We start from the raw sequence: 21,380 nt of genomic DNA, 5'->3' as shown, positions 1-21,380 counted from the left end.
TGTCTTGCAGGGGATCTCCACTCTGTGCCAGGCCACCAGCTTCCATATGTTCCTCCCCAACCTTCTCTCCCAGTGCTGTCAAAGCTTCTCTCTAGTATTGCCTGGTGGCACAGACCGGCAGCACTGGAGAGAGAAGCCGTTTGTAGCACCACCTGGGGGAGGATAGCGAAGGCCCAGCAGCTAGGCAGCTCTCAGTTACAGTGCAAAGGTCTGTCTGCTAGTCTGGCACCCCAGGCTGAGGAACGCAGGATCTCCTCAGTGCTGCAGAAAGCTCCATGTGGATGCACCACTCCCCTGTCACTCCTCACCTCTGTAAAAGATGTTTTGGGTCTTGTACGTGAAGTACCTTCCTGACGCCCTCCATGAGTGAAGGGCTGGGGACAGCTTAGGCGGAGGGATGTGCAGGTAGACAGCAAGGAGGGGTACACTCAGCAGCCCCACCTGAATCCACCACTCTTTCATCCTGCAGGAGAAAACGAACACAGAATGAGCAAACACAGCACGGTCTGCCCATCTGAAAGACTGCACTGTTGCATTAAGCCTTCTGTGTCTGCCTCATTGTGACACACCCCACTGGTTTAGTTTGAAAGCTCTGATTACCCAACATTCCCCAGGAAATTCACCCTCAAACCACGTCTTTCCACCAGTGTCTGTTTTTCACCTTCTCAAGACACCAAGATATATTAGTCTTGAAACCTTTCTTTCTGCTGCTGTTAAAATTGAAAGCCTTCCACAAAACTACTAGTAAGGGAATCGCAACTCAGACCAAAACTAAGCAGTTTTGTAGCAACCATAAGGCCAGACTGACTGCTCCCAGGGTTATACAATCCTTTTCTGATCAGTAGTGCAGTTCTGTACTTCATAGGGTTTTCAACCCAGGTTGGCAACAATCAAAGGTTTGCCGGTTTGGTATTCTTCTAGGCATTTACATCATGTTCATCTCTATGCCTTATATCACAATTGCTGAGCTGGAATTGATATGCAAACTAGATACAATCAACTCAGCATTGAATAAGGACTGGGAATGGCTGAGCCATTACAAACATTGAACCTATCTCCCCTTGAAGTATTCTCACACTTCTTATCAAACTGTCTGTACTGGGCTAGCTTGATTATCACTTCAAAAAAATTTTTTTCTCTTACTTAATTGGCCTCTCAGAGTTGGTAAGACAACTCCACCCTGTTCATGCTCTCTGTATATGTGTATATATATCTCCTCAATATATGTTCCACTCTATATGCATCCGAAGAAGTGGGCAGTAGCCCACAAAAGCTTATGCTCTAATAAATTTGTTAGTTTCTAAGGTGCCACAAGTACTCCTGTTCTTTTTGTGTGAAATGAGTTTGGTGTGTCAGTCAAGTATCTACATACCACCACCACCTTACAACATCCGCCAACCAGATAAGTGCCAATTTTAGCCTAGAGACCAAGGACTCAATGGGCTATGAAGATTACATGGTCCCCTAACCCTGGTGCCTCCAAATCAGGTGTTTGAGGCACACATGTGGAATGGTTCTGGGCAAGCTTGCACCACAACTGTATTTATTCTGGGGTTAGAGAGAGGACTGCCAAACTCCAGAACTGTCAAGCCATCAGCTTCCACAAGCATTAAATTCACACACAGATTGTGAATCATTCAATTTTCTCAGTTACTCAAATCTCCACATTTTTGATTGTTCTCAAGTCAATGGGCCTTTTACTTCAATCGGAGCAGGATTGCCCTCTTTGTAACATCTACATTGTGTGACCATTCTGTATAATTGTAGAAATTCTATAAATATCACGTGAAATTATTTATCTACTTTGGGATCTTAACAAAAATGTCAACCTCCAGCCACCACAATCAGCTCCCTCACTGGCATGAGAACTTAATTCACACATATACAATACTTAAAGAAAATCCTCTTAATAATGACATTCTTACAAAGGTGCTGGGCTCCACCCTCAGTTTTGGATTTCACACAGACACCACACTGAAACAAAGAAAAGAAATGCACCAAGCACACATTGTTCTTCTGACTAGCAAAACCCTGGGCTAGTCCAGTTTTGCTGATTACTAGCCCACCCATACGGTCAATGCATCTGAGCCCTGACCGGCACCAGCCACTGCTATTCCAGTCCTGAATCCACACGCATGCATCTCAATCCTAATCTGCAGCACTTGATGTATTCCAAATCCACACACACACACACACACACAGCTTTGCCCGCACACCTAAATCTAGAGTGATTTGCAGCATCTCCTGTTATTCCAGCCCAGCTTCATACACCGCTCTACCAGTAAAAAGAACAGGAGTACTAAGGTGCCACAAATACTCCTATTCTTTTTGCGGATACAGACTAACACGGCTGCTCCTCTGAAACCAGCTCTACCAGTGGACATCAAGACTGACAGGGCAGCAGCCGGTGCTATTCATACTGGGATTTCCCATACACACTTCTTCCAAAGCATCTCAATGTTGATCTGCAATATCCCATGCTACAGGGCCGGCCTTAGGGAAAACAGCACCTGGATAAACTTGTATTTTGGTGCCCCTATCCCCAGTTGCCTTCCCAGGCTCCCCACTTGATCCCCATCCCATTGCTCCAAATTCCCATCCATGAATTTGCAATCCAGGCCCACTCTGCTTCTTGGCTCTTAACCACAGCACCCCCCCGCAGGGCCGGTCTTGCCCTGCAGTGAGCCACGGTGACGGGCATCATAGGAAACCCCACAGCAACCCTTTGCCTCCCCCAGCCAGTGCTACAGTGGTTGTTGAGCAGGACAGCCAAGATAATATAGCAAGTGATCTGCCACACTCTGACAGGGTCAGCAGGCACTGGGGCAGTCGTACCTCCCCCCCTCAGCATGGCATCCAGCTTCTCTGCCAGAGCCCCAGAGGGTCGGCAGCTCAAGGGGCAGCAGCACAGTGGCAGGAGGGCACCAGAGGGCTGTGGTGGCAAGGGCACATGGTGACTTGAGAGCCCCAGAAAGGTGGGAGGGAACCAGAGGTGTATAGATCGAATCACATTGGTGTGGGGATGGGGGGCAGTGACGTAGGGACTCCAGAAAGGCAGACCTCTCCCCACCCCAATACTGAGCATTCCCAATATTCAAGTACCCCTCCCCAGTCCCTGGGAAGGGGGTTATTGGGAGAGGTTAAAATGGTTGGGTGGTGATGGTGGAAGGTTCACTCTTGAAATATCTCCAACCCCCTGCACTAACACCTCTCTCTGGAATGAGTAAGATAAAGGGGGAGCCCCTGAGAGCTGAGGAGCATGGGGAATTGTGGGGTCACAGTGTGGCATACAGGAGGGGGACCTTGAAGACATGAGGGACACCCTGAGAAAAGGGGAGAATGGGGGGGCCCTGAATTGGGAGGCTGGGACCTGTGGGGCAGAGGGAGGAGCCTCCTAGGAGCTGTGTGGGCATGGAGGGGGGCTAGGAGCTGGGGGCACAGAGAGGAGTCCCCTGGGGCAGGCTGGGAGCTGGGGGCACAGGGATGGGTCCCCTGGGGGCTGGGGGTCAGGACCCCCTAAGACTTACTGGTCTTTTCTTTGCCCTAGAGTTTTAGTTCCCAGTCCCTTCTCAACCTGGAAGACGATGGTGACTTCCAGCTCCTGGCTTTCATTCAGGCCGCCTATGGAAAAAGAGACAGTGGGGGTGGGAGGGGAGGGGAGAGCCAGTTTGCAGAGTGCAGAGGCCGAGCCAGGTTGGGAGAGACACCATGTGGGGCGGTGAGCAGGGGGCCTCTGCTCAGGAGCAGGGTGTTCCTGCCACACCCTGCAGGCAGAAAGGGGAAGCCAGAGCCCCTTGCCTCTGCATCAGGGGGCTACTGCCCCCACTGGCTACGGTGCCCTTGGTGAGGGCCCACGTTGCCCTGCCTTAAGGCCAGCCCTGCATGCTGTTTCATTTGTATTACTGCACACAATTGCCATTGTGAAATAAAAGCAAGCAAACAACTGCAAGCAGAGGGATTGCAACAGAGAATCAGTTTTAACCAACCTTTCCCTGAAGGCTTTTCAGGACTATGGTGGTTTTGTTGAAGCTTCCTTTGTACCATCCGTGTGCACTTAGGGTAAAGCAAAAAACACTGTTCTCTTTCACTTAAGGCTGCCCAAAGTGCAGCACATCAAAAATGGGACACAAAGGGAAATGTAATTGTGATCTTTTTATTTAAGCCATCAACAAAATGCTAGAATGTTATGTTGTTGGTCTTCTGAGCGGAAATAAAATCAGTCTTGTGTAAGGTTATATCACAGAACTGAACAATAAATTGCTTACATCGATTTAAAAATCCAATGAATTATTTTAAAGTGAACGGTACAATGTCAAATTACTCCTCAAAAACTGACAAATTTCTGCAGGCTGCTTTCTCTTATGGCAGAAGTTAGGGTTGTAAACGTAAAGCTGCCAAAGACTATAGTCACAATATCTAAGCTTGGTTCTCCCCACACGTTCTTGGATCCTGTCAGCCAAAGAATCCTCTCAGCTTCCAGAGCGAGTCTTAGCCTTTCGTTATTACATTATTCAATGTTACATGCATTCAGCAGAATCTACAAAAGGGTCTTAAAAATGCAAACAAAAGCATAAATTACTAACTTTACACAGACCCCAAACCAGACCCACACCGAGTTCGAGAGGCCCCTAGAGAGAGCCCCATGCTGCGGGAGTCTCTCTGAGAACGCTAGTGTAACCGTGCAATTATAGCATTAATTATCAATAGGTCCCTAGTCCCAAGTCTGTCCTGCACAGAGCTTCGCGATACGCCCCAGCAGACAACTCTTTACAACAGCAAGGGCTTAGTATTTAGCAAGAGAGAAAAACAAAATGCTGTCAGAACAGTTTGGGACGGGGCAAAGCCTCACCTCTCACTCCAGGGGGTACAGCCCTCCCCCACCCTACCATCCCCTCTGGGGGCGGGCGCACAGCCCCCCCATGTACCCCCTTCAGGGGGTCCAACCTCCCCCCAACTCCACCCTCACTCTGGGAGGGGCAGAGCCCCCCCATACACCCTCTCCTGGGGGCACACAGCCACCCCCTGACCCCACCCTCTTATGGGGGCAGGGGCACAGCCCCCCAGGCACCCTCTCCAGAGGTCACAGCCCCCCCCCCACCATCCCCTCTAGGGGGCAGAGCAGTTCCACCAGCCCCCCCCCCAAAGCTATTAAGCCCCTCCCCCATACTCCTCCCCCTCTGGGAGGCAGAGCGTCCCCCCACCTTGCACAGCCCCCCCTCGACCCCATCACCGCCAGGGGGCAGAGACACCCCCATTCGCCCCTCCCCAGGACACAGCCCCCCCCCCCAAGGGGCAGGGCCCCGCCCCCGGGGACAGAGGAGCCGAGCCTCGCCCCCGCTGAGGGGCTCCTGGGCGCGCGCGCGTCGCACCCCCGTTACCTGGGCTCAGGGGTGGGGGCGGAAGGCGGGTTCCATGCTGCTACAGGGGCGGTCCCCCCCGGGCGTTGGAGTGCGCATGCGCGGCCCACCAGGCCGCCCATCCCTTCCATAGAGCCTCCCCAGCGTGGCTAGAAAGTCCCGCAACCAAGGCCGGGCGCCATCGACCCCTGCTGGGGCGCGGTGGTACTGCGCAGGCTTCTGCAGCTCTGGTTGCAAGGGGACTGCCCCCTGAATGCCTGATGCTGGTAACAGCTTTTTGCACTGGAAATCTATGCCATCGCTGCGGGTACAGCTCCTGGCGCGCTCGGCATGCAGGGCTTTTTCTGCATCTCTCGGCTGCTGCAGGTGTTTGCACTAGGCCTGCAGACTTTTGCCTGCATCCATCTCCTGCTGCAGGTGTTTGCATGAGGCCTTCAGATTTTTGCATGAATGCATCCGTCAGCAGCTGCAACTCTTTGCACTAGTCAGGCGGGCCTTTTCCTGCATCCCGCTGCTGCTGCAGTTCTGTGCAGTAGGCCTTATAGGGTTACCATGCGTCCGGATTCCCCCAGACATGTCCCGCTTTCTGAGCTAAAAATAGCATCGGGGGGAATTTGTAAATGTCCGGACTTCTCCCCCATGCAGAGCGCGCGCGGCTAACAGGGCAGCCGGCCGGATGGTGCCACTTACATGGGGCTCCGACAGCCAGAGAGAGCCCCTCCTCCTCTCCGCTGCAGCAGAGATCACTCCCTCCCTCCCTCCCTGCATTCGCAGATCGCCTCCGGCAGTCTGGAGCTCCTCCCCCGTTCCCCCTCCACTGCTGCCCAACCTGCCCGGACGAGCGGTTCTGGCCGTTCCTGAGCAAGTTCACAGAGACATTAGGCGAAGGCCAACAACAAGGGGGCCAGGGGGTCGGAGAAGGGGCAGGGAGGTTCTGGAGGGGACAGTCAAGAAACGGGGGGGGCTTTTGGGGGGAGTGGAGAAAGTTTTGGGCAGTCAGGGTACAGGTAGGAGGTAGGGTCCTGGGGGGCAGTTGGGGGGGGTCTTAGGAGGGGGCAGTTAGGGGACAAGGAACAGGGAAGCTTAGGTAGGGGGTGGGGTTCTGGAGGGCAGTTAGGAGCAGGGGTCCCAGGAGGGGGCAGTCAGGGGACAAGGAGCGGGGGGGGGTGTTTGGAAGTTATGGGGGGCTGGCAGGGGTGGGGAGAGGGATCAGAGCAGTCAGGGGACAGGGAGCAGAGGGGTTTAGATGGGTTGGGAGTTCTGGGGGAGGCTGTCAGGGGGTGGGGAGTGGTTGGATGGGGTGTGGGAGTCCCAGAGGTCTGTCTGGGGGTGGGGGTGTGGATAAGGGTTGGGGCAGTCAGGGTACAGGTAGGGGGTAGGGTCCTAGGAGGCCAGTTAGGATGGGGGGAGGGTCTCAAGAGGGGGCAGTCAGGGGACAAGAGGCAGGGAGGCTTAGGTAGGGGGTGGAGTCCTGGGGGACAGTTAGGGGCAGGGGTCCCACGAGGGGGCAGTCAGGGGACAAGGAGCGGGGGGAGGTTTGGGAGTTCTGAGGGGGGTGGGAAGTGGCAGGGGCGGGGCTAGGGCAGGACGGGGGCGAGGCTAGGGCTGGGCTCCTCCCGTCCTCTTTTTTGCTTGCTGAAATATGGTAACCCTAAATTTGCATGCACACCTCTCCTATTGCAGGTCTTTGCATGCAACCTTTAGCAGCTGCAGGGCCGCCAAGAGCAGGTTCGGGGCCCAGTGAAAAAAAATTTTCGGGTCCCTCCCAGCGAGCGCGGACCAGCTAAACAGGGCCAACGAAGCCAGGGAAGCCGGGCCTCAGGCCCCCTTCCGGACCGCTGTGCCCCGGTAATTTGTACCGGTTCCCCCCACCACTCCCATCGGCCCTGAGCAGCTGCAGTTTTTTGCATGAGGTGTGCAGACATCCCTCCACAGTTGTGGGTCTTTGTACTCATCCTGCTGCTACAGTTCTTTGTACTAGGTATGCTGGTTTTAACTCTTTGCATCAGGCAAACTAGTCTGTGCAGGAACTGTCTGCTACTGGAGTTTTTGCACTGGGAGTGGAGTTAATTTTCATTGTACAGGTACCATGAAGAAGCTTTGGCTATTTGCACCGTGTATACGTACTGTTTGAAGAGATTGGGGGGAAACTGCCTAACAGGTCAAACAAGCAATTCAACAAGTATTCCAAAAGTATTGACGTCATAGGGAATCTTGTCACTGATTTCAGTGGGAGCAACGTCATCAGGCCTTAAGGATATATTTTCCAATGTTTTCTTTCTAAAATAGTCTGGTGTCCAATGGAATGTGATCTGATCGCATTGTCTAAAACCAGGCGTGCACCATGCTGCTGGCAACAGCTTTTTGCACTTGGGATGCAGACTGCAGTTGCAGCTCTTCGTTCTAGGCATAGAATCATAGGATTGTAGGACTGGAAGGGACCTCAGTAGCTCCTCTAATACAGTCACCTGCACTGAGGCAGGACTAAGTATTAGTCTAACCTGTTCTTAAAAACCCCCAGTGACAGAGATTCCACACATACCCTAGATAATTTGTCTCAGTGCTTGACTACCCTTATTGTTAGGAAGGTTTTCTTAATGTCGAACCTAAACCTCCCTTGCTGCAATTTAAGCCCGTTACTTCTTGTCGTATCCTCAGTGGATAATAAGAACAGTTTAACATCTTTCTCTTTATAACAACCTTTTGCATACTTTAAGACTATCATGTTCCCCCTCAGTCTTTGCTACACTAAACAAACTTTTTTTTTAATCTTTTCTCATAGCTCACATTTGCTAGACCTGTAATCATCTTTGTTGCTCTCTTCTGGATTTTTTCCAGTTTAGTCCATGTCTTTCCTGAAGTGTGGTGACCAGAACTGGAAATTGTACTCCAGATGAGGCCTTAACAGAGCTGAATAGAGTAGAAGAATTACTTCTTGTGTCTTGCTTACAAAACTGCTAATGAGTCAACGTCTATCAGTCAATAAGGTGCCACAGGACTCTTTGTCACTTTTTATAGATCCAGACTAACACGGCTACCCCTCTGATACTTGCTTTAATATATTCATTCTTCTTATTTTTTTAAGGGCCTCTTTTTAGATTTTCAGGTTGTTGAAGATCTCGTGGTTAAACTAGGGTGGTCTCTTACCATACTTCCTATCTTTTCTACTCATTGGGATAGTTTGCTCTTGTGTCCTTAATAATGTCTCTCTAAAAAACTGCCAACTCTTTTTTCCCTTAGACTTGCTTCCCATGAGATCTTACCTACCAATTCTCCGAATTTGCTAAACTCTCCTTTCTTGAAGTCCAATGACTTTATTCTGCTCTTTTCCCTCTGACAATTCCTTAGAATAATGAACTTCATCATTTCATAATCATTTTCTCCCAAGCTGCCTTCCACCTTCAAAATCTCTCCTAGTTACTCCCTATTTGTCAGAATCAAATCTAGAACAACCTCTCTCCTTGTCGTTTTCTCCTCCTTCTCTAATAAAAAGTTGTCTCCAAATTTGCATTCCAAGAATTTGTTGGATAATCTGTGCCCTGCTGTGTTATTTTCCCAACAGACGTCCCCCATTATGAGCGATGTAGTTACTCTATACATTTTATAGTGTAGACTTGGCCTAATAACTAGAGGACGCACCCTTTGTAGTTTACCTAGGCTGAGCCATACATCTAATGAGAGAGATCCTGAGGGCATTCTGCGCCAAAAAATTAAAACTTCTGCGCCAAAAAAATAAAAATTCTGTGCACAATATTTTAAAATTCTGCAAATTTTATTTGTCAAATAAATGTGGAGGCTCCAGCATGGCATTGTCAAGCTGGGCCTTAAAGACCTCTAAGAATGGAGATTCCACCACCTCCCTAGGGAACCCATTCCAGTGCTTCACCACCCTCCTAGTGAAATAGTGTTTCCTAAGATCCAACCTAGACCTCCCCCACTGCAACTTGAGACCGTTACTCCTTGTTCTGTCATCTGGTACCACTGAGAACAGCTGAGCTCCATCCTCTTTGGAACCCCCCTTCAGATAGTTGAAGGCTGCTATCAAATCCCCCCTCGCTCGTCTCTTCTGCAGACATAAGCCCAGTTGCCTCAGCCTCTCCTCATAAGTCATGTGCCCCAGCTTCCTAATCATTTTCGTTGCCCTCCCCTGGACTCTCTCCAATTTGTCCACATCCTTTCTGTAGTGTGGAGCCCAAAACTGGACACAATACTCCAGATGTGGCCTCACCAGTGCCAAATAGAGGGGAAACATCACTTCCCTTGATCTGCTGGCAGTGCTCCTACTAATGCAGCCCAATATGCTGTTAGCCTTCTTGGCAAGAAGAGCACATTGTTGACTCATATCCAGCTTCTTGTCCACTGTAATCCCCAGGTCCTTTTCTGCAGAACTGCTGCTTAGCCAGTCAGTCCCCAGCCTGTAGCAGTGCATGGGATTCTTCCGTCCTAAGTGCAGGACTCTGCACTTGTCCTTGTTGAACCTCATCAGATTTCTTTTGGCCCAATCCTCCAAATTGTCTAGGTCACTCTGGATCCTATCCCTACCCTCCAGCATATCTACGCTCCCCCCATCTTAGTGTCATCCGCGAACTTGCTGAGGATGCAATCCATCCCATCATCCAGATCATGAATGAAGATGTTGAACAAAACCAGTCCCAGAACCGACCCCTGGGGCACTCCGCTTGATACCGGCAGCCAACTAGACATTGAGCCTTACAGTCCATTCATCCAATCCATACTTTTTTAACTTGCTGGCAAGGATACTGTGGGAGACTGTATCAAAAGCTTTGCTAAAGTCAAGATATATCACGTCCGCTGCTTTCCCCTCATCCACAGAGCCAGTTATCTCATCATAGAAGGCAATCAGGTTGGTCAGGCATGAATTTCCCTTGATGAATCCATGTTGACTATTCCTGATCACCTTCCTCTCCTCCAAGTGCTTCAAAATGGATTCCTTGAGGAGCTGCTCCATGATTTTTCCAGGGACTGAGGTAAAGCTGACCGATCTGTAGTTCCCCGGATTCTCCTTCTTCCCTTTTTTAAAGATGGGCACTATATTTGCCTTTTTCCAATCACCCAGGACCTCCCCCGATCGCCATGAGTTTTCAAAGATAATGGCCAATGGCTCTGCAATCGCATCCAGCACCATGGACTTGTGCATGTCCCGCTTTTCTAATAGTCCTTAACCTGTTCTTTCTCCACAGAGGGCTGCTCACCTCCTCCCCATACTGTGCTGCCTAGTGCAGCAGTCTGGGAGCTGCCCTTGTCTGTGAAGACCAAGGCAAAAAAAGCATTGAGTACTTTAGCTTTTTCCACATCATCTGTCACTAGGTTGCCTCCCCCATTCAGTAAGGGTCCCACACTTTCCCTGACCTTCTTCTTGTTGCTACCATACCTGTAGAAACCCTTCTTGTTACCCTTCACATCCCTTCCTAGCTGCAACTTCAATTGTGCTTTGGGCTTCCTGATTATACCCCTGCATGCTCAAGCAATATTTTTATACTCCTCCCTAGTCATCTGTCCAAGTTTGCACTTCTTGTAAGCTTCCTTTTTGTGTTTAAGCTCACCAAAGATTTCTCTAAAAAAGAACAGGAGAACTTGTGGCACCTTAGAGACTAACACATTTATTTGAGCATAAGCTTTCGTGGGCTACATCCCACTTCTTTGGATGCATAGAATGGAACATATATTGAGGAGATATATATACACACACATACAGAGACAATGAACAGCTGGGAGTTGTCATACCAACTCTGAGAGGCCAATTAAGTAAGAGAAAAAACAAACACACTTTTGAAGTGATAATCAAGATAGCCCAGTACAGACAGGTTGATAAGAAGTGTGAGAGTACTTACATGGGGAGATAGATTCAATGTTTGTAATGGCTCGGCCATTCCCAGTCTTTACTCAAACCTAAATTGATTGTGTCTAATTTGCATATCAATTCGAGTTCAGCAGTTTCAAAAACAGACTCCAACAAGAAACTGCTGAATTGGCCTCTCAGAGTTGGTAAGACAACTCCCACCTGTTCATGCTCTCTGTGTGTGTGTGTATATATATCTCCTCAATATGTTCCATTCTATGCATCTGAAGAAGTGGGCTGTAGTCCATGAAAGCTTATGCTCAAATAAATGTGTTAGTCTCTAAGGTGCCACAAGTACTCCTGTTCTTTTTGCGGATACAGACTAACACGGCTGCTACTCTGAAAGATATCTCTGTTAAGCCAAGCTGGTTGCCTGCGATATTTGCTATTCTTTCTGCACATTGGGATGGTTTGTTCCTGTGCCCTCAATAAAGCTTCTTTAAAATACAGCCAGCTCTCCTGGACTTCTTTCCCCCTCATATTAGCCTCCCAGGGGACCCTGCCCATCAGTTCCCTGAGGGAGTCAAAGTCTGCTTTTCTGAAGTCCAGGGTTCGTATTCTGCTACTCTCCTTTCTTCCTTGTCAGGATCCTGAACTCGACCATCTCATGGTCACTGCTGCCCAGGTTGCCACCCACTTCTACTTCCTCTGCCAATTCTTCCCTGTTTGTAAGCAGCAGGTCAAGAGGAGAACGGCCCCTAGTTGGTTCCTCCAGCACTTGCACCAAGAAGTTGTCTCCAACACTCTCCAAAAACTTCCTGGATTGTCTGTGCACTGCTGTATTGCTCTTCCTCATGAGAACCAGGGCCTGTGATCTGGAAACTTCTGTTAGTTGTCCGAAGAAAGCCTCGTCTACCTTCTTCTCCTGGTCTGGTGGTCTATAGCAGACAGGGGCAGCTCCAGGCACCAGCGCAGCAAGCGCGTGCCTGGGGCAGCAAGCCGCGGGGGGCAGCCTGCCGGTCGCCGTGAGGGCGGCAGTCAGGCTGCCTTCGGCGGCATGCCTGCGGGAGGTCCGCCGGTCCTGCGGTTTCAGCAGCAATTCGGCGGCGGGTACGCTGAAGGCGCGGGACCGGCGGACCTCCCGCAGGCATGCCGCTGAATCCACGTTACCAGCGGACCTCCCGCAGGCGCGCCGCTGAAAGCCTCCTGACTGCCATGCTTGGGGCAGCAAACTACATAGAGCCGCCCCTGATAGCAGACGCCCACCACGATATCACCCTTGTTGCTATCGCCTCTAAATTTAACCCAAAGACTCTCAACAGGCTTTTCTCCAGTTTCATACTGGAGCTCTGAGCAATCATACTGCTTCCTTACATACAATGCAACGCCTCCACCTGTTCTCCCCCACCTGTCCTCCCTGAACAGTTTATACCCATCCATGACAGTGCTCCAGTCATGTGAGTTACCCCACCAAGTCTCTGTTGTTCCAATCATGTCATAGTTCCTTGACTGTGCCAGGACTTTCAATTCTTCCTGCTTGTTTCCCAGGATTCTTGCGTTCATGTACAGGCACCTAAGATAACTAGCCAATTGCCCTACTTTCTCAGTGTTATACCCTCCTCCTTGTGTTTCCTCCCAGTATCCCACTTCCCCATTTACCTCCGGGCTTAGATCACCATCCCCTGGCGAACCTAGTTTAAAGCCCTCCTCACTAGGTTAGCAAGCCTGCCTGCGAAGATGCTCTTCCCTCTCTTCGTTAGGTGGATTCCATCTCTTCCTAGCAATCCTTCTTCTTGGAACAACATCCCATGGTCGAAGAATCCAAAGCTCTCTCTCCAACACCACCTGCGTAACCACACATTTACCTCCATGATTCGATGGTCCCTACCTGGGCCTTTTCCTTCAATGGGGAGGATGGATGAGAACACGACTTGCGCCTCAAACTCCTTTATCCTTCTTCCCAGAGCTACGTAGTTTGCAGTGACTCACTCAAGGTCATTCTTGACAGTATCATTGGTGCCCACATTGAGAAATAGGAAGGGGTAGCGGTCTGAGAGCTTGATCAGTCTCGGCAGACATTCCATCACAACCTGAATTCTAGCTTCCACAAAACTCTGTGGGAACTCCTCCCAAGCGAACTCCCAGCTATCCCCAAATATCAGTCAAATGGTCATTAATTGGCTAACTTCTTTCAGACGTTGTGACAGAACTGTATCTTGAAGGACTGGCAAGAGGGCAGAGGCCTTCAGATCAATTCAGGGAGCATATCCCTTGCGTGAGTTATTACCAAATGAGGACTTATTTCTTGTGACTAAGATCTGATGACCCGGCCTCCCCACATCGTGTGATGCGAGCACTGCTGTCTGACAGATTGGACAGAAAACAGCAGTCCTGACATTTGTGGCTATTACAGACCCCCAGCACTTTTCTCAAGAGTTAATGGGTTGTCAGTATTTGAAAAGTTTCTGCATGCAGCTTCCTTATAAACATCTGCTAGACCTCTAGCCACTAGAGACTTGTTTATTCATTTCAATGAATTTTAGGTCATTGTCCTTCTATCCAGCTCTAAGGTGCTTCCCCCAGTCCACCTTCCAGTCTCCTCCTGCCCACTTCACCTTCTTCCTCGAGGTGTGCTAGTTGTCTGTTTCAGTATTGGCCTTCCACCCCAGAAGTGGCTGCATTTCAGTAGCAGGTGACATAATCCCTATATGTATGAACCAATTATGTAGCATCTCCATTGGAAGATATTTACATGGATGTCAAGAACATCCAGAGTTATCATAATTAATGACAATAACAATTTTGGAAGGGATATTAAACTTTATGCTTCAGGGCTTATGTAGTCTCTAACTATTGGAGATCAGAATGAGAACGTATGTAGGAGGTAGATTATCCCACATCTGCTACTTCAAGGTTTTTGCACCATACTCTGAAGCAACTGGTGCTGGCCACTGTCAGAGACGGGATACTGGGCTAGATGGACCTTGGGTCTGATGCAATCTGGCAACTCCTATTGTGATGCAGGCAGATCAGGTGTCAACTCATGCCAAGGCCCCAGGCCTCACTGAACACTGACAAATGCATAACTGGAAATGCATAACTTGTTTACCTGTGTGTTACCCTTATCAAAATAGATATTACATGTTAAATTGATATGTTTAGACTTTATAAAATGCTTGTAGGATACTGCATGTATTGATCTCACTTATAACCTTTATAGCCTACCTGTAAGTGGTTGAATTGTAACCCTCTGTAATTGTGTAACTCCACCAAACGGGAAAAGAAACATTAATTAAGGTAAAGGGCTTGTCCAGCATAAAAGATGAAGGCAAATGAGGTACCTTCAACCCCGTTTATCTGATCTAATTGGGACCAGGGCCAGATCGGATAATCAAAAAATTGGATAATCCAGAGAATGGGAAAGTGCGAAGCTGCAGCGCCATCTTGTGGCCACAGGAGAGATCACCCACTTCTGGACCTACGTGCGCTGCCGGTTCCGTTATGGAGAGCTGGATAACGGAGGGTCAGATAAACCGGGTTCTACTGTAGTGTGTAGCATCAAAGGAGAGAGGCCCTGTTGATTGCACTCCTAACTCCTTGCAGGAAGCAGAGACCTACACATGAGCTCATCCCATCAGTTTGGACTCTGGAGTGGAGGGGATAAAAATCCCTGGCAAGGAGAAACGCAATCTCTTTTATGCTGGCTGGAGCCGGAGGGGCAAAGATCCCTAAACATAAGAAGGGATGCCAACTGTCTAATCGCACAAAGCCAAACACTCTTGCCCTGCCCCTTCCCCGAGGCCATGCCCCTGCCCCTCCCCTTCTCCGAGGCCCCGCCCCTGCTCGCTCCATCCCCCCTCCCTCCGTCGCTTGCTCTCCCCCACCCTCGCTCACTTTCACCGGGCTGGGGCAGGGGGTTGGAGTGTGGGAGGGGGTGCGCACTCTGGGCTGGGGGTTGGGGCCAAGGGGTTTGGAGTGCAGGAGGGGGCTCCGGGCTGAACTTGGGGCAAGGGGTTGGGGTGCGGGCTCTGGGAGGGAGTTTGGGTGTGGGAGGGGGCTCATGGCTGGGGCAGGGGGTTGGGGTGCGGGAGGGAGTTCGGGGTGTGGGCTCTGGGAGGGAGTTTGGGTGCAGGAGGGGGATTAGGGCTGGGTTGGGGTGTGTGGGGGGGTGTAGGGTGCAGGCTCCAGCCGGGCGGTGCTTACCTCGGGCAGCTCCCAGAAGCGAAGGCATGTCCCTGTGGCCCCTAGGCTCAGGGGCAACCAGGCAGCTCCGCACGCTGCCCCTGCCTGCAGGCACCAGCACCACAGCTCCCATTGGCTGCAGTCCCTGGCCAATGGGAGTTGCGGAGTCACCTCTCGGGGTGGGGGCAACGTGCAGAGACCCCCGGCTGCCCCTGCGCCTAGGAGCCGGACATGCTGGCCTCTTCTGGAGCTGCATGGATCCAGGGCATGTAGGGAGCCTGCCTTAGCCCTGCTGCGCCGCTGTCCAGACTTTTCACCTATTAAAATCTCCAGCATTGCTTTCAATAGCAACCAGGAGATTGAGGTTGATTCCAGGAGACTCCTGGCCAATCCAGGAGGGTTGGCAACCCTGAACATAAGCAAAGAGATCCCCATGCTGCTTGGCCTGGGTTAGCCCTAAAAGACATTCAGTGGACAGATTACTGCATCTCTGTCCCCTTTTGGAACCATAGACTAACTCATTTGTGCATAAACGTTGCCTGCTTTAACCTGTAAATAAGTCTCTCATCTCTTCTTGGTTAATAAATCCTTAGTTAGTTTACTATAGGATTGGCTGTGAGCATTGTGTTTGGTGTGAGATCTAAGGTACAAGTTGATCTGGGATGACTTCATAGGTGCCGACTTCCCCTCTGCCCGGTGGGTGCTTTCTGGGCTCCGCCCTCGCCCCACCCCCATTCCACCCCTTTCCCAAAGTTCCCGCCCCCATTCCACTTCTTCCCCCAAGTCCCTGCCCCGCCTCTTCTCCGCCTCCTCCCCTGAGCGCACCACGTCCCTGCTCCTTCCCCACCCTCCGGGAAAGTCCTAAGCAGGGCCAAACAGCTGTTAGGCGGCAGGGGGCGGGAAGCACTGGGAGGGAGGGGGAGGAGCGGGGACGCGGTGCGCTGAGGGGGGTAAGAAGGAGGCGAGGTGGGGGGAACTTGGCTGCCGGTAGGTGGGGAGCACTCGCTAATTTTTCCCCATGGGTGCTCCAGCCCCGGAGCTCCCACAGAGTTGGTGCCTATGAGTGACTGGTTTCTTGGGACTTGGAGCAACCTGAATATTTTGTGATTTTTGGTATATAGCAACCAGCTATCACTAAGTCCAGCTTGCCTGGGTGGCAAGGCAGACTGGAGTGCCCAAGAGGACTGTCTGTGACACCGTGGTAAGACTGCTACCGTGATCCAAGAGCTCACATTTGTTACTGGGTTGGTGAAATCTGATTATAGAACAGGCCACCGGCGTGGGGTATCTGCCCTGCTCTGCGATAGTCTGCCGGGAAGTTGGATCTCATGGGCATGAAGCCCGCCGGACCGCGACACACCTATGACGAAAACTGACTATGCTCTCTGCAGCGAAAGGTGCTGCGTAGAAGTAGGGATTTTTATTCTTAAAGCATAGCATTTTCCGACTGGAAAGCAGAGGGGAGACTGGGAGAAGCCAGTATGGTGAAGCAGTGCAGTCTAGTAGTTGGTACAGAGGCTAGGGACGCCTGGGTTCCAGTCTCACTCTCACTGACTCACTCTGTGCCCCCGGGCAAAACATGCCTCAGTTTCTTCATGTGTAAAATGGCACCTAGACATTATGATACGACGGTGCTGAGCGCTACAGAAAACCCTTAAGATAGATCGGGGCGGGCAAACTTTTTGGCCTGAGGGCCACATCGGTTTCCTAAATTGTATGGAGGGCTGGTTAGTGGAGGCTGTGCCTCCCGAAACAGCCAGGCGTTGCCCGGCCCCGCCCCCATCTCACCCCTCCTGCTTCTCACCCCCTGACGGCCCCCCCAGGACCCCTGGCCCATCCACCCCTCCCTGTCTCCTGACCGCCCCCGGACCTCCTGCTCCCCCATCCAACCCCTCCTCTTATTCCTGACTGCCCCCCAGGACCCCTGTCCATCCAACCCACTCTTCTCCCTGGCCACCTCCAGAACCCCTGCCCCTCGCCACCCCATCCAACCCCCCCTCCTTCCTGACTACCCCCCTGGGAGCCCTGCCCTTATTCAACCCCCCTGTTCCCCGCCCTCTGACTGCCCTGACCCCTATCCACACCCCCGCCCCCTGACCACCACCCCGAACTCCCCTGCCCTCTATCCAACCCCCCCTGCTCCCTGCCCCCTTACTGTGCTTGTAGCTTTACAGCCGCGCCGCCCGGAGCACTAGGACAGGCAGCCGCACCGCCCGGCTGGAGCCAGTCACGCCACCACGCAGCACAGAGCACCGGGTCAGGCTGAGGCTCTGCAACTGCGCTACCTGGCAAGAGCTCGCAGCCCACCGCCCAGAGCATTGCGCCGGTGGCGGGGTGAGCTGAGGCTGCAGGGGAAGGGGGATCAGTGCGGGAGGGGCTGGGGGCAAACCTGCCGGGCAGGAGGGTCCCACCGGCCGGATGTGGCCCGCGGGCCATAGTTTGCCCACCTCTGAGCTAGATAGATACTTCACAAAGGGTTTGGGTGGCTGATTGAGAGTTTGTAAGTCAGTTTGAAATCCTCACATCATGAGTGCTATATCAGCGCAAAGTATTATTAGCTGGGATGTTTAGGAAGAAACCCCAGTCAAAGATAAATAATTTGGTAAGAAAAGGAAATTAGTGAAGGGGAAACCATCTGTTTTGCCTGGCAGTGCTGAATGGAAAATCAAGAACTGAAAACTTTCCAGCATTCCAATCTGCCAAGTTGCGCTTATTTTGCATTCATTTCAGTGACGGGCCAGAAGCAAGTGTGGGATCCTTCAAGTCTGGAGTGGTTTGATGGCCATTGTGCCAAATCTGTCCTCATCCTATTAAAAAGCTTTAAAATATAAATTAGTAAAATCTTTACTAAGATCTTTGTGCAAGAGGAGAATCTGGGGGGACCTGGATTTTTAAACCATCTCCCTAGAATAGTATAATATGTTGCCCTTACTGTATAGAATGCCTTTCATCTGAGGATCTCAAAGAACTTTTCAAACATCAGAGTCTGGTCCAAAGCCCAGGATGTCAGTGGGAGTCTTTCCCGTTTGAATTTAGGCCCATAGCGAATTAATGCTTACAACTTCCTTCTGAAGTGTGTAAGTATCGTTAGCCACAGTTTGCAGGTGACACAGACTGAAAAGCGACCACTGATTTTGGGTGCCAAATTTGAGACAGGTGGGCCCTGATTTTCACAGGGGCTGAGCACTCCTACCCTGCTTTGAATTCATTTGGAGCTGCGGGTGCTGAGCACCCCTAAAAATCAGGCCCAGATTGGACACCTACAAACAGTCCTGTTTGACCAGAATTATACTCCATCTGTGACAGAGCCAGGAAGAAAACGAGACTCCTGATTTCCAGCCTTTTCTTCTTCCAGGAAGAAGGATTTTGCTATGTGCTGCCAATGAGACGTTTAACATCTCAGTCATACTTTCGAATCTCTACCATTCTTATTGTAACCAGGTACCAGCTCTGGTGCCCTGTTGTAATCCAGGTGAACAGGCATGAAATTACACGGAGTCAAGGACTTGGTTAGAATTGCCAGGACCCAACAGAGTGGAATGATTCTTAGGGGAAGTCTACAAAGCTACCTCGTTTGCACACCTTTTTGTTCCCCGTTGTTTCTCCCAGGGAGGTTCATTTGGGTTTCTAGGTAAGGGGAAGGCTGTGCAAAGTGATAGGAATAGAATAACCCTTCCCAAGAACTGGGCTGGCTCAAATATAGGGTATGTGGCTCTGTAGGTGATATATGAAGTGTGTTTACTTCCTCAGTAGAATTTTTCTTTCCCGCTTTCTCATTTTTAACAGCCTGTTTCTCTTTAATTTTCTAGCCCCCCATACCCTCCATTTTCTATTTCTATTTCCATTGGATTTGTTTTCTCTCCCCTCTTTCTTCAGTCTCTCCTAGGCCGAATGTGAACACAAAAGCGCTCACGCAGCCCAGGGGGACTGGAATTGGGGCAGACAGATTTGTTCCTCCCAGTAGATTATACACAGGCATTCGTTGTATGGGCTGGACCTGTGGGGGAGAGTGTGGATGGAGGGTGTGGTCGTGCAGGATGTAACCTTAGTAGTTTAATTGATGGGTGCAGAGTTGGTTTCTAGTGTGTGATCTGCAGGCGGCTAAATTCTGACTGCAGGAGATTATGGGGTGCAAGTAGGGGTGTTGGAGGGAGCACCCATTTGAGTTGAGTGTGCCTGGGTTTGCAATGGGTGGAACTGCCAGGAGCAGCTGAAGGGAAGGAAGGGAGAGTTGAGTTTACAAGTGTCAGGGAAATGCAGGAGATGGGGCCAGCTGGGCCTGCAATGGGATGAACTTCCAGGGAGTAATCACAAGAGATCACTGTTAAGTTAGCTTTGCAAAGAGGTGGAGGTGCTGCAGGGAGTAGCCAAAGGAGATGGAGGGAGGCTTGCAGTTGAAATGAGGGGTAGCTGCTGGGGACAGCCACATAGTATTAGCGGGTGATGTAGGTTTGCAATGTGGGGGACACAGGGAGCAGCCCCCAGTGTTAATGGGGGAGGCGAGTTTGCAATGGGGGGAGCGGCAGGGTGCAGCCCTGGGGGGAGGGGTTGCAGTGGGGGGAGCCACAATGGGCAGTCCAGGGGAAGCGGGTTGGGAAGCGGAGGAGCAGCAGGGAGCAGCCCCAGGGAAGGGCGTTTGCAGTGGGGGGAGCGGCAGGGGGCAGCCCCGGGGGTGTGTGTGTCATAGAATCATAGAATATCAGGGTTGGAAGGGATCTCATGAGGTCATCTAGCCCCCTAATCATTTTTGTTGCCATCCGCTGGACTCTTTCCAATTTTTCCACATCCTTCTTGTAGTGTGGGGCCCAAAACTGGACACAGTATTCCAGATGAGGCCTCACCAATGTCGAATAGAGGGGAATGATCACGTCCCTCGATTTGCGGGCAATGCCCCTACTTATACAGCCCAAAATGCCATTAGCCTTCTTGTCAACAAGGGCACACTGCTGACTCATATCCAGCTTCTCATCAATTGTAACCACTAAGTCCTTTTCTGCAGAACTGCTGCCTAGACATTCGGTCCCTAGTCTGTAGCAGTGCATGGGATTCTTCCGTCCTAAGTGCAGGACTCTGCACCTGTCCTTGTTGAACCTCATCAGGTTTCTTTTGGCCCAATCCTCCAATTTGTCCCTCTGTATCCTGTCCCTACCCTCCAGCGTATCTACCACTCCTCCCAGTTTAGTGTCATCTGCAAACTTGCTGAGGGTGCAGTCCACACCATTCTCCAGATCATTAATGGAGATATTGAACAAAACCGCCCCAGGTTGCAGTAGGGGGAGCGGCGGGGGACAGCCCCTGGGAGGGGGGTTGCAATGGGGGGAGCGGCAGGGAGCAGCCCCGGGGAAGGGGGGTTGCAGTGGGGGGAGCGGCGGGGGGCAGCCCGGGGGAAGGGGGTTTGCAATGGGGGGAGCGGCGGGGGGCAGCCCCTGGGAGGGGGGTTTGCAATGGGGGGAGCGGCGGGGGCAGCTCCGGGGAAGGGGGTTTGCAATGGGGGGAGCGGCGGGGGCAGCCCCGGGGAAGGGGGTTTGCAAGGGGGGAGCGGCGGGGGCAGCCCCGGGGAAGGGGGTTTGCAATGGGGGGAGCGGCGGGGGCAGCCCCGGGGAACGGGGTTTGCAAGGGGGGGAGCGGCGGGGGCAGCCCCAGGGAAGGGGGTTTGCAATGGGAAGAGCGGCGGGGAAGGGGGTTTGCAGTGGGGGGAGCGGCGGGGGGCAGCCCCGGAGAAGGGGGTTTGCAATGGGGGAAGCGGCGGGGGCAGCCCCGGGGAACGGGGTTTGCAAGGGGGGGAGCGGCGGGGGCAGCCCCAGGGAAGGGGGTTTGCAATGGGAAGAGCGGCGGGGAAGGGGGTTTGCAGTGGGGGGAGCGGCGGGGGGCAGCCCCGGAGAAGGGGGTTTGCAATGGGGGAAGCGGCGGGGGCAGCCCCGGGGAACGGGGTTTGCAATGGGGGGAGCGGCGGGGGCAGCCCCGGGGAAGGGGGTTTGCAGTGGGGGGAGCGGCGGGGGGCAGCCCCGGGGAACGGGGTTTGCAAGGGGGGGAGCGGCGGG

The 21,380-nt window shown here is 51.9% G+C and overlaps 1 protein-coding gene across 4 annotated transcripts in view; it reads right to left on the bottom strand.

The window, feature by feature from the left end:
- Positions 1 to 5,459, bottom strand: part of MEST (mesoderm specific transcript) — a 30,674-nt gene extending 25,215 nt beyond the window's left edge. The window contains exons 1-4 of one of the 4 annotated variants that reach the window (XM_054015302.1): positions 5,379 to 5,441; positions 3,987 to 4,549; positions 3,528 to 3,621; positions 309 to 463 (exon numbers count right to left, since the gene is read on the bottom strand). In XM_054015302.1, coding sequence (XP_053871277.1) covers positions 309 to 463; positions 3,528 to 3,621; positions 3,987 to 4,044 — 307 coding nt within the window. In that variant the 5' untranslated portion in view covers positions 4,045 to 4,549; positions 5,379 to 5,441. Of the gene's footprint in view, positions 1 to 308; positions 464 to 3,527; positions 3,622 to 3,986; positions 4,550 to 5,378 lie in introns of all 4 variants that reach the window. The other 3 variants (XM_054015309.1, XM_054015325.1, XM_054015319.1) reach the window with 3 other exon arrangements.
- Between the last annotated feature and the right edge of the window lie 15,921 nt (positions 5,460 to 21,380).

This window comes from Malaclemys terrapin, chromosome 1, assembly GCF_027887155.1.
Source record: "Malaclemys terrapin pileata isolate rMalTer1 chromosome 1, rMalTer1.hap1, whole genome shotgun sequence".
NCBI lineage: Eukaryota > Metazoa > Chordata > Testudines > Emydidae > Malaclemys > Malaclemys terrapin.
The sequence above is the reverse complement of the archived record's forward strand: the minus strand, read 5'-3'. Positions and strand labels throughout refer to the sequence as shown.